The sequence below is a fragment of the Ciona robusta genome, chromosome 9 (assembly GCF_009617815.1).
Source record: "Ciona robusta chromosome 9, ASM961781v2".
Taxonomy (NCBI): Eukaryota; Metazoa; Chordata; class Ascidiacea; order Phlebobranchia; family Cionidae; genus Ciona; species Ciona robusta.
The window spans coordinates 1,690,442-1,702,759 of record NC_143243.1 but is presented as its reverse complement, the minus strand read 5'-3'; the positions used below and the strand labels follow the sequence as shown (position 1 = coordinate 1,702,759).

General features: G+C 32.6%; 1 protein-coding gene across 2 annotated transcripts in view; it reads right to left on the bottom strand.

Moving 5' to 3' along the window:
• Positions 1-12,078, bottom strand: part of LOC149730675 (neurobeachin-like protein 1) — a 28,373-nt gene extending 16,295 nt beyond the window's left edge. The window contains exons 1-25 of one of the 2 annotated variants that reach the window (XM_089885043.1): positions 11,830-12,078; positions 11,242-11,349; positions 10,867-10,938; positions 10,477-10,586; positions 9,570-9,651; positions 9,106-9,233; positions 8,622-8,692; positions 8,202-8,340; positions 7,483-7,627; positions 6,797-6,887; positions 6,304-6,414; positions 5,862-5,959; positions 5,646-5,744; positions 5,362-5,454; positions 4,965-5,070; positions 4,462-4,613; positions 3,809-3,913; positions 3,531-3,649; positions 3,068-3,200; positions 2,375-2,478; positions 1,935-2,036; positions 1,517-1,677; positions 921-1,105; positions 521-633; positions 156-342 (exon numbers count right to left, since the gene is read on the bottom strand). In XM_089885043.1, coding sequence (XP_089741169.1) covers positions 156-342; positions 521-633; positions 921-1,105; positions 1,517-1,677; positions 1,935-2,036; positions 2,375-2,478; positions 3,068-3,200; positions 3,531-3,649; positions 3,809-3,913; positions 4,462-4,613; positions 4,965-5,070; positions 5,362-5,454; positions 5,646-5,744; positions 5,862-5,959; positions 6,304-6,414; positions 6,797-6,887; positions 7,483-7,627; positions 8,202-8,340; positions 8,622-8,692; positions 9,106-9,233; positions 9,570-9,651; positions 10,477-10,586; positions 10,867-10,938; positions 11,242-11,349; positions 11,830-11,880 — 2,865 coding nt within the window. In that variant the 5' untranslated portion in view covers positions 11,881-12,078. The remainder of the gene's footprint in view (positions 1-155; positions 343-520; positions 634-920; positions 1,106-1,516; positions 1,678-1,934; positions 2,037-2,374; positions 2,479-3,067; positions 3,201-3,530; positions 3,650-3,808; positions 3,914-4,461; positions 4,614-4,964; positions 5,071-5,361; positions 5,455-5,645; positions 5,745-5,861; positions 5,960-6,303; positions 6,415-6,796; positions 6,888-7,482; positions 7,628-8,201; positions 8,341-8,621; positions 8,693-9,105; positions 9,234-9,569; positions 9,652-10,476; positions 10,587-10,866; positions 10,939-11,241; positions 11,350-11,829) is intronic. The other variant, XM_089885044.1, reaches the window with a different exon arrangement.
• Between the last annotated feature and the right edge of the window lie 240 nt (positions 12,079-12,318).

Sequence of the window (12,318 nt, the reverse complement as noted above, 5' to 3'; positions counted from 1 at the left end):
CTAGAGCTGTATGCAACAGGCTATCTTAGATTTTAATTTTACAAAAGAAATAAGAAACCTTTAAGCAATTTTTGTTAGTTTGATAATATTTTAAGGCACACACGGGCCTTGTCATATACACAGGAACAAAAGTTATCCAACAATATATAACCCACCTTTTGTAGCAGAGCGCCAATTGTAGCGATAGTTGAACTCTTGATCATCATTTCAGAGTTTATTGAATGGAATCCTTTCAATGAGCTGCTACTAGTGGTGAAGTTGGTCAACATGGTCAGGAAGTTACGAACAGGGTTTGAAGTAGGGGCGTTGGCCAAGATGCCAACTTCAAATGAGTCATCCAAACTGGAAAAAAACAGGAAATTTATGTGTTTTACCTAAGAATACAAAAGCCTACAATGGTAGCAGCATCCAGCCTTGAACTCAGTATCTCTGAGTTAAGCAGACAAGCTAACCACTGGTACTATTACTTCAAGATATTAATAGACAAGAAGAATATAAAAAACAATATCTACTAAGTTACCAGTAATCCTCATTTTTCTTCTCAGCTGAATTCATGTCATTCATGTACCTTGAGTGGATAACTTCTAACAAAGGAGTGAGCACCTTTACACCTCCTATGCAGTTAATGGAATCCTGTGAAATTATAAATAAACGTTTGTAAAAAAAAACAAAAACATGATTGAGTTCCAATGTACAGCCAAAAGTATTTGAACCAAACATAAAATGTGATACAGTTATGATACTTTGTATACCCTACAAGCCTACATAACTGTTGCTGCCAGGCATTAGGCCTTTTAAACTTGGTATTTATTTGTGTACAAACATTTCAATGTCCAATAGAGGTGGTCTTTATTGTAATTTACCCTACAATCTTTTTATACAATCTTTGAAAAACATTACAGAATATTTGTAGAGTCTACCTTTACATCCCATGTAAATATCTTATGGCCAGTGAGTGTTCCATTCCTTGGAGGTTCATTAGAAGATAGATCCCTACATGTGTGTCTGTAGCAAGCCTTAGCTTCATAGTAAAGCACAATCTTTGATGGTGGAACGTCATCAAACGGGGAATCAGTAGTTCGGTTGGTTTGCCACATATCAGGGCCTGTGTATTTAAATCAAATCAATATTCAAAGTGATGTATTGATATATATAAGCAAAGTTACTAGGTTTTGGTCCCTTTTTTGTATGATTAATTTTGTTAAATAAAACATTAATATTATGAATAAACGTTCTAAACATGTTTATATAGTCAAGTTTTTAAATGAAGATGTTCATCATATACCATAGTAACCCACTATTTATTGCTTGGTTGACCATCAACAAAACTTTCTTTAAAAAAAACTGATTGAATTGTTTTGGTCCTAGCCCAATAACAATTTGTGTCAACTATCAACAATATATCTATTTTATTCTATGTAGGGAAGGTTAGTGTCAGGGGCCTTAGGATTCATGCAGTTTTGGTCCAATACCTTAAACAGAATATTCCATGAAAATGCATCTAAAGTATTCTTACCTGCCGCATACATGGATTTAAGTTGTGTGTCTTTTAAAACATCGTTAAACACGGCAACTGGACCAAGTTGCCCCAACAGCGAGGTAGCTTGCCCCCATATTTCATCCTGACTCCCGTTGTCAATGGTGACCACTCTGTCCGCATTCGATGAATTGCTTTCGCTAAATGTAAAAAAAATTTAGAACATAGAAAACTATATTTTCCAGTTGCCAGTTACAAAAATATCTGACAAAACAGGAAGATTACAACAGAAAACTTACATGCAGCGAAAAAATTAAAAGCCGTGTAAAACAACCATAATTTGAATAAATTAACTTATATTTATGTGTATAAATGTACAAAAAGCCCACAGTGAGTTTCAACTGAATTATTAAAACTGCTGCACCTAGAAGACAAACAAAACAAATATAAAACTAACTTGGCAAAAGCAAATGAAGTAGAAGTGGTTGGAGTTCCCGTCGTACGATGACCCGATGATCCAATGTTACATAAGGTGAATGCAGATGATAAAGTGGGGAATCTATAAAGATTAAGTTGTTGTCATGCCTTGATATTGCTTCTACTTGTACTGTGTCTACACAAAGTTAACGAATTCCAAACCCAATCAATTTAATCCCAGAACATATTAGTTTTTAAAGCCACTAATTCCCAACCGCCTTTTTTGAAAGTTTACATTTTTAAACTTTTTAGCACAACTTAGCACAGCAGAATAGTTTTTCGCAACCTTTCAAAACATAAAAAAAACGTTTCCTTCAGCGTGACAGAACTTGAGAGAGAATGCTCTTGCAGTTTTCTAAAACTTTTTAGGATAATTTCCCTTTTTATAATATCTTTATAAAGTATGGTATGCATGGTCACCTGAGGGAAGTAGAGAGTTTCAAACTATCGTCGATATATATTTGTAACAATCCGTTTGAACCGAACATTTTCCTTGCAGGTTGGTGAGTAATTTGCACACAATGCTGGGGTGGAAACAACAATATGTGATTAATTATTCAACATTGGATTAGGTTTAGTGAGATTAAAGGATTTGTTGATGTGAGGCTTTTAGTTTGAACATGGCTCGCATACATAGTCGAAATGTTTTAAATTTTGAATGAAATCATTGTTAAAATGCAGTTTACACTCATAGTCATCAAACATAAGAAACCTCATTGGTTAATGCAGTGAATGCCAATACTTTGGCTCTGCTAGCTTGTAGACAACTGGTAAAAGAGTGAAGGTTTTTCTAGTTTTAAACTAGGGTGCAAAAACATGACTTCATCTCTGTTGCAAAAGTTGGGGTGCCCCAGACACGCCTAATATGTATATGCACTAAAAGCTATTTTTGTTGAACTATAACATGGACTTTTTTAAAAAATTAATAAACATGGAAAAAGCATGCCCTGAGACATATGATTTAAGATTTAGTCCCTTTTGACTATTATTTGTTCAACATTTATCTTCATATTTATATTCTATGTGGGTGGGGTCTCAAAATAGCACACGATGGGACCTGAGGTTTATAGCAGAGTTGGCCCATTACTCCAACACCTTGTACACAACACTGACCCAGTTATTATCAGCAAGTGGATATTCATTCAACATCACAGTGTAATAATTCTTCTTTGTACTAACAGCAACTACAAGTTGACAGTCAGGGGTGAAGAAAGCTTCCATACCAGTGCCTTGGTCTGTAGAGAAACTGAACACAAGAAGAAAGTCAGTAAAATCAAATCATTAAATTTCACTTTGAACACAAGAAAAAAAGTCAACTACTGTTAATAATTTTTCAAAATTGATCTTTTAATGCATCGTAAATTATATTACCAGACGCAAGACAAAAATTGTTTAGTAATATTTACGGTATTATAAAATGAACAGTTTTAACAGTATTACATTTGGCACTTTACCAACAAGAGATTATTGTATTCAAAATAGTATTTTTTCGGCTCAACTAGTATAAAACGTTACTTTTATTCCACATTTTGTCTGCCATTTGTTTTAGGAAGCAAAAATAATAATTGAAGTTTACCTGTATAGTTGCCGTCTTTTCCTCCCCCTTAGAACAGATGGTATGAACTCCAAACAAACCCAGCAATGCAAACTAAAACCTGACCCTCCCCACTTTTTAATAGTGGGTGCTGTGATTCCCTGAACATAGAAATTATTAGGTTATTAATGAATATCCGACTCAAAATTAGAATAATATCTTTTATTACAAGTGTATGGATGAGGTCCCATGCCAATGCATGCCATCGCCTAGAGGTTTTGTGGACGAACAATCAAGGTAATTTTTTACAATATACTCACCGATGTGCTATCTTGTAAATCAAAGAAATATCCAGGTTTTTGCTCAGAAGGTTCTTTTGACGACATTTTTGATAAACATTTCATAATGTTGTCAAAATATTTGTTCTGTATAAGGTAAAACAAGCGTCTATGAATAATGTTTACTGCTAATACTCAAACTACAGCATTTTTATTGGATAAACTAAAAAAATACATAAGCAAAAACCATATCTTTCCTTCAAAACTCATTCAGTATAATCGACATCGTCTTTCTATATTTAGCCATCAGTAGTTTGTACTTTTTTAAATTTTAACAAAATCTGTGCAAACATTTTTTCAGGCATAACTTTATTGAATTAAAAGGAGAATGTAATATAATTCGGGCTTGTATAACATATATAGACAAGACTACAGCAGTAGGAAAAAGCCGTGCACCCCTAGCGTTACATTTATGTAATGACCGATGACCATCGGCCAAAAAAAGGTTCAAAGCTGGTACGAGGTGTTTGAAACAGAACACCTATGTTCTAACGAGTGCCGTTTCCCCGCCACAGGAGGATAAACAAGTTACATTGATTCATTCAACTCAAAAGCTAATACAAGGTCAATGAAAAAATAGCACCCGTTTTATACTGACTGCCCAAGTTTAATTCAACCATGTACCCACTACCCACCATATGAGGGTGTCTGGGCGAATCTTGTCTCATAAGTTCAACAAGTGCTGCCGTTTGTCGTGGAGTGATCGAATAAGAACCCAACTTCTCAGTTAAACTCAGCAAATTTAACACCGTCTGCTCGTGTAGGTCTTGATATTGTATTAACATTACTGTGGAGGGAGGGGGCGGGGTTATTGGCCGGTTTGATACTACCAATACTATACTGTTATATTTCAAACTATTCTTTGAAAAAAAGCAAACTCTGTGCTAAATCCCTTGTGTCTCGCCATGGGACCTTAGCGATATAAATAAGAATACAAAAACACATACGTTATACAAAGGTATTTTGCATACTTGTGTTTAAGTAATTTCAATTGGGGGCAAAAGTTCTACAAAACCATAGATTTTACTAACTTAAAAAGAGCCTAATTTAACAACTTACACAAAAAGAAAATTGGATAAAGTTTTGCTGTTAGCAACAATATTATAATGACAAATATGTTTAAAAATGCTTAGCTTACCAATTATCTTAGAAAGTATCTTGCAATGGCCGGCAAGTATTTTATTTGCAGTGCATGAAGTAAACAAGGTGTTTAACATGGAGGATAACCATACTTGTTGCTCTGACTGGAAATAAAAACTAAGTTTTAACAAATATATGTAAATGGCAACAATAAAACATGCGTAGTCATTAGGGCATAAAATAAAAAAATTCAAACCATCAAAAAAATGCTATGTCCCGGAGAAAGAGAAGTTATGTTTCAACCCCCACATTTGATTTATAATTGAAACAATCTGCATGATTCATGTATCTAAATGCAATTAATATTACGTAGGTTAATTTTGTTTATAACACAGAAAACTATGTATTCCTGTTGTTACTTAATAATTTAATAAAAAACATTGTAAACATCTTACCTGCTTTATTTCTGGCAACCAATCAAACAACATTAGAATAATGAAGACGTTTTTGATTGGGTTCGATAATATTGCGATATCCGTCTCAACCCCCTGTCATGTTAAGTATGATGTCACAATGGCATCATGACATCATAAAGGAAAAACAAAAAAACAAAAAAATAATATAGAAAAATTTTTTTTTTAATTTTAAAACAATATAAACATAAAGCAACAGAATGAAAAATAATACTAAGTGAAAACATATCAGCGACACTTGCAAAAATAAAAGAAAACAAACTGACCATCCTGAGGAGTGCATAGAAAATATCTTTGGAGGGAATGCAAATGACCTTGAAATGATCAAGCATAAGCCGCGTTCCAAGGAGACGGCTAAACTGATCCTAACGGAAAACGACAAATAATGATCAAAGCATGCTTGTGAGTGGGTGGGTGGGTGAACAGAATGAATGGCCAACTTAAACATCATGCATATAAAGCATATAGAAGTGAGTTGTTACCTTTGCGCTCATGGATCCAGCCACGAGGGAATTAACGATGTTTACGAATTTAACAGCGAATTCATCCGATTGAGCTTTTGTGACCGTTTCCCCACAACCTGTTACAAATTTGTTTATATAAGCATATAATCAAAAACATGACATTCTATTTAACTTAACTGTCCCTAAACTTGGACATTATCTTTACGTCTGATGATGGCCATTTTGATAAAACCATTAGTGACTATTGGGTTAAGGGGCCAAATTGGTTACTGAATGAAACCCTGAACCATGTATCCATTGGTCATAGGCAAGCGTTGTAACCACTGTGTAGTTGCCAGTATTTTGGTACCCAGAAGTTCGACAATCACTAGATAAGCCCAACATACTGTACGTGTACACAACATAATTAAAACATAGGCAAGTTCAACCCATGCGAAGCACAACCACTAAGTTGACTTACGAGATTTAAAGTTTTCCAAAACAGCTTTTAGATGATCAAGACAACCATGGTTAAGTAACATCATCTGTAATGCTGCTCTGTCCAATGTTTCCAATATGTCAGGTAAAAAACCTGTTAAATATCAACAAAATATAACTACCGTCTGCTTAAACAAAGATATTTATGCGACTTTAAATGATTCCAGGCACATCAATTTAAAATTTAGACTAGTTTATAATATATATATATGTATTCATAACATAATATGTAACTTTGATAATTTCTGTGAATCTGGCCCTGACCTAGTACTCATAAAGTTTATAAACATTCCTAAAACAAAGTAACATGATTTAGTGCCATGAAAAACGTAGCAGACAAAAATTAAACTTAACAAAGAAAATATAATAAGAAATATCTGTTTAGCCTCAAATGACATCTTCAGACGCTTATTCAAATACAATCTTTGAAATAACATGTAGTTACACTTACACTAACATATTTATATAAAGCTTACCTAATAGCATAACTTGCATGTCTGGTTCGGAACTTGCTTTGGTTAGTAGTTTAAAATATTCACCAAGTATTGTTGAAACATCAAGTTGACACTGTCGGAATATTATAAAGTGTTACTGGGGATGTGGACTAACATGAGGCATTGAACATTAATATTCCATGCTATAATTACAAGCATTCAGTTACAAACACAATGATAGTATTATTAAATGTCATCTTTTGTTTATAGTTTTCTACAATACTCTGTACTCAGAATGTCTAGAATGTTTAATAAGAATCTGTCATACATAAGAACTTAGAAGTTTATAAAGGTTAAAACTAACTACCTTGTAAACTGCGCATTTTTTGCATATGTACATATGCTGACATGTGTTAGGTATTCTTTTATTCTGTTTTGTATATTTGCCATTATGTTATAACTACTGTTTTGTTGTACATACCTACATCTTGTATGTAGGCTACAAGTTACATGCTAATTGTAAATTGATTCTTAAATAATTCTTCATTCTCTTTTAATAAGGTTGCTAATATATTGCTTTTACATTTAATTCCAACGTATCAATATGCTTATGGTTTCAAAAATTGCAAATTTTATAGGTTTACCAAATGTGGTATCTAATCATTATAACCTCTATTAACCTATAAACACATTATATCATCCACACACATGCATGATCATGTACACACCTGTTCACGACCAGCATTATGCAGTGTATGAATCATCTCAACAATAATCTTTAACACCAAGCGAGCGCTATCAACATCCGTTGTCATCGATGTTTCCGTATCTTCCTTAGATTCACTTTCGAGGCCCATGTACTCACTTAAAAACCTGAACAATAAAAGTCACATTGGAATTGTAATTTAGTCTTTCAAATTCAATTGCAAAATTTGTAGCACACAACATTGATAAGTCATAAGATATTTTCAAAATAATTCTTGACATTTGTTAAAATACCATCACTAATTGCAATTTAAAAACTTCATAAATGTAACTTTGATTTCTCATGGTTGATAATTAAAATTAGCGAGTCCTGTACCAAATGCCCACCATTTTTATAGTGGTTTGTGCCTGTGGTTTCATCACAAACATCACATGTCTACTATTAAATTTGACTGATGAGGTTTTATGACCCAGTTTGTGGTCAATTAGTGACCACAAGATTGGGGCAATTGCTGTTAATATCTAACAGGAAGTTACAAAAAGTGTAAACAAATTAATCAAAACATAACGTGAGAATAAACAAAACAAAAAAAAACAATACTAATAAATTTATGTAACACAAATATGTCCTAAATGTTTTAAAAATTAATAACAAAATACTTTCAGTATAAACAGACCTTAACATTTAAAAATATTTAAATTAGAAATTAAACTGTTTAATTAAATTTGGGCTATAATATACTTGAGTAATATTTCCAGTGTAGTTGCAGAAGTGATAAGAAGAGCATTTCGTTTCGAACCACACAAGATGGAACCAAAAGTGTTGAGCAATTGACGCTGTAGGGTGTTGGTAAGAGCCCCTGTGTGGATTTGAAGGGTTTCTGAAACATAAATGGTTTTAATGATATATTAATTAAACAAAACGTACTTATTAACACAATGAATAGCATATATTATGAAGTATGGTCTACAGTATTTTAACATGTTTAACCTACTGATAAATTGTTTTTGTACAATTTTTGAAGGTATAACAGATTGAAATACTAGAATATATTAGATATTATCTTACAATGGTATGTTATAGGTATATAGTTTGAATCGCCCCAATTATGCAATGCATATGTATATACATAGTATACAATTGTATTATAATAGTACTTACCATAAAAGAAAGGAACAATTTCAGCATTTATAAGCGGAACGTTGGTATTAGCTGTTGCTTCAGTTTTATCTCTGAAAGAAAATGAACAAATAAAAACATATTTGGGAACACTGCTTAACTGCTTAAGTTTCAGAAATGTGCAACACTGAGCATAAAATACATATTTTTAGACCAACAACAATTTTTTCTTTAATTTCCTAAAAAGGCTTTTAAATAAATAGGAAAAACAATAAGGTATTCAAGCTCCCTTTTAAATTATATTATAAATTTCTCAAAATAAACTTGTGCAACTGTGGCAAGAAAATGAGCAACAACCAGACAAAATTTGGGGCGAGTTGTTACAAATATGGGGGTGCCAAGGGTCCACGACCCAATAAATCCAGGCTGGCTGCATTTGTGGTCACACATGTTTGCAAATGCTGCTTTTCATAAAAAATGCAAAAATAACACATAAGTTACACCTCAATAAACATACAACACCTACCCATCCACACATTTCTTCCAAATTAATTCAGGATCGTAAATTGATTGAAGAAAATGAAGAGAAGTTTTCATGAAATCTTTCAAGTTTTCGTGGTTACGCACATTCTTACTGAACTCACCTTTTCTTAACTAAACAAATGAATTAAAGTTGGTATTTAGGTGTTAATGTATTTTTCTTTGCAACAATACACCTCCACATATGGTGAAACTGAAATGTAGCACTAAAATATACCAATTTTCAAAGATTCAGAAAAAAAACACTTACAGCAGATTCAATACTACAACTGATTATATTTATACTTATCTGTATAAAGATTTTAAAAACATTATAATAAAAAGTCCAGAATTAGACTGCATTCTGCTAGGTTAATTTAAGTCAAAACGTGCTATACTGTTTGCTGTGTGAGTCATTCAGCAAACATGTTATATAAATATAATATAAGGCTGCTGTAGTGCTGTACTCACCATTGCAACTACTTGCGATGATATTACAATAACATGCCCGATAATACTGGATGAAAGATTAATCAATGCAAGACTGCCTGTCCTGTTTAACATAAGAAAGGATTATTAGCGATTTGTGTTGTTGCGACAGAAGAACTAATTTTCTACTTTTATGGTAAAAGAAAAAGCATATATATATATATAAGCTTTATTTTACTCAGGTATCTCTCATACAAACTTTAACCTGAAGTATATTATGCCTGGTAGCAACGGCAGCAAACTATTCATAGAGATGTTTATTGTTAATGAAAATATTCATGTTATTATAGTGGTGGTCATGGAAAAATAAGATCGGCATTGCTGCAATTTACAATTATTAATGAAAACCTCACTGCATAGTTATAAACATGCCTAGGGCAAATCAAGGCAGCTAAACCACCTTTTGTGAATTGCAAATGCACTCATGGGACATTACGTAGGCAGTGTAGGAGTCACAATTAATCAACACTTCTGTACAAAGTAATTTACAACAAACAGACTCTGCTCTACAAATGATGATATTAATGTCAATTGCCAACATTTAAAAGTATGTATTTTAAAACCTAATTGGTGGTCTCTATGTGACAAATATTGTAATGTAAGCATACAACCATAAAATCACACTGGTTAATTACTTTATCAAATTTGACAGGAGGTAAAAAAGATTGGTCATAATTATTACACATATTGCAATGACAAAACACTACTAATACAACATGTCACAATTTTTGTATGATTAGTCATGCCTAAAATCTAAATTTTGGGACAATATTACCCAACACCAGTTCTTACCCAATTATTGTATGCTATGTAGACAATATGAATAATTGCATGAGTATACTAATTGGATATCAATATTTACAATTGTAAAATATTGCAACATTCCTACCTGCACACAACAATAAGTGCTTGGACAAGATATGTGGATAAACGAACATCTGCGATTGTAAATTCAACCGAACATTGATCTTGTAGCAACATAAGCCGTGTATGTATTAGCTGTAATTACAATTCACAGATTTATATAATAGATAAGATTCCTATTACTTAAATTTAGCCTTGGCTATCAAAAATTCTGCAACAATACACCTTTGAGCAACCTAGTTGTCACAATGGTTTTTAAAAGTAGAAACTGTAAGCAATTCCTCCCATCAACATATGATCTTTGAAATTAAGTTAACCAGATATGGAAGTTAACTTTAAAACCACAGCAGCTGCTGCCCAAAATAGTTGCATATTTAGCTTAGTTGATTAAATCAATTTAATCGTCACAGTTTACCTGTAGTAGACCAGATGGTAAATGGTCGAGCAGAATTGATTTGTCGGCAAGTATTCGGTAACAACTGCCAGTCTGTAATGAAGAGAAAATACACCTATTAATATAATACTGTAGTTTAACAGGCTATACATAAACAAAGTCTATACCTATATACATTGGTTAATTTACTAAATTAAAATATACAGAGCTCCCAGGTAATATTACTTTGGCGCATATGCAATTGATGGTGCAGTATGCCCAAATCCAGATGAAGATCGTATACATTTTTATCTCAATATTTTAAACATTTAAGACAACGATTATGTCAAATAATATGCCTAGTAACATTCAAGCCACACTATAAAGTAAAAATAATACGTGATAATACATTCATACCGGTATGTTCATTTGCTTGACATCTTTTGCATTAAAATCATGTTCAACTAACGGAGCATAAGCACCAACAAATTCCTCTAAGTATTGAAACAAGCTTGAAAGATTACCCTGTAATAATGTGGCATGATTAACTCCTGTATATCATAAACAATTCATTATTTATACAGCTTAAATTGTTGTCTTATATATAAGAAACTAATATAACAATTGTTATACAGGGTGTCCGGTCTGCAAAGTATGACAGGTGCAAATCGTTTACAAACTTTCAGTAACGTCATCAAATTTGTCCCACACACACCAATTAACCAAACAAAACATATATATATATATATATATATATAATTCTAAAATATGTGAAAAAAGCCTGTTTGAGACGCTGTTTATCCTTAAAACTCTAAAATAGTCATTTGTTATGAACGTTTGAAAATAGTAACAGGTTTAGACTTAATTTAGGGCAAAGTATATATGAATATGCATTATATCAGCAATAAAATACAAATTGTTCACGCCACTGAAGTAGTTTTCTATAAATTCAGTACATAGACGTTTCATAGCTATAATAAATTTGTTAAAACAGTAGTTCTTTACCCGAGAAGTATGAAGACTCCACAGTTCGTTTAAATAATTACTTGTCTCCATTTGTGCCTTTGTACAGTACAGTAATAATAGTTTCTATATTTCTATATATCTTATTTCTTGTCCATTTTACACTTAATTAACCGAACTGAATAGGTGAAACGAGTAGAACAACCTAGTTAATAAAACTAAGACACATATACCATCGTTCAAACCAGTTCAGTTTGGAAGTTAGTTCTTGTTTTGAAGTCAGGTGTTATCAGTCGTTTTGGTAAAAACGAACCGGCGGAATGGTGCTTTCGACAACAGTAGTCGTTCTGTCAGTTCTGTTGTCTGCGATAGGGTAGTCGTTTTGTGCTCGGCAAAAATTAGCACTTGTGTTAAAAACCGGGTATCATCTAGACAATTGACTTTATAAAACAATAGACACAATTTTGGGAGCATTTTTTAACAATGCGCAGATACTTACTTTATCTGACTAAAAATACACTTGCTCAAAAG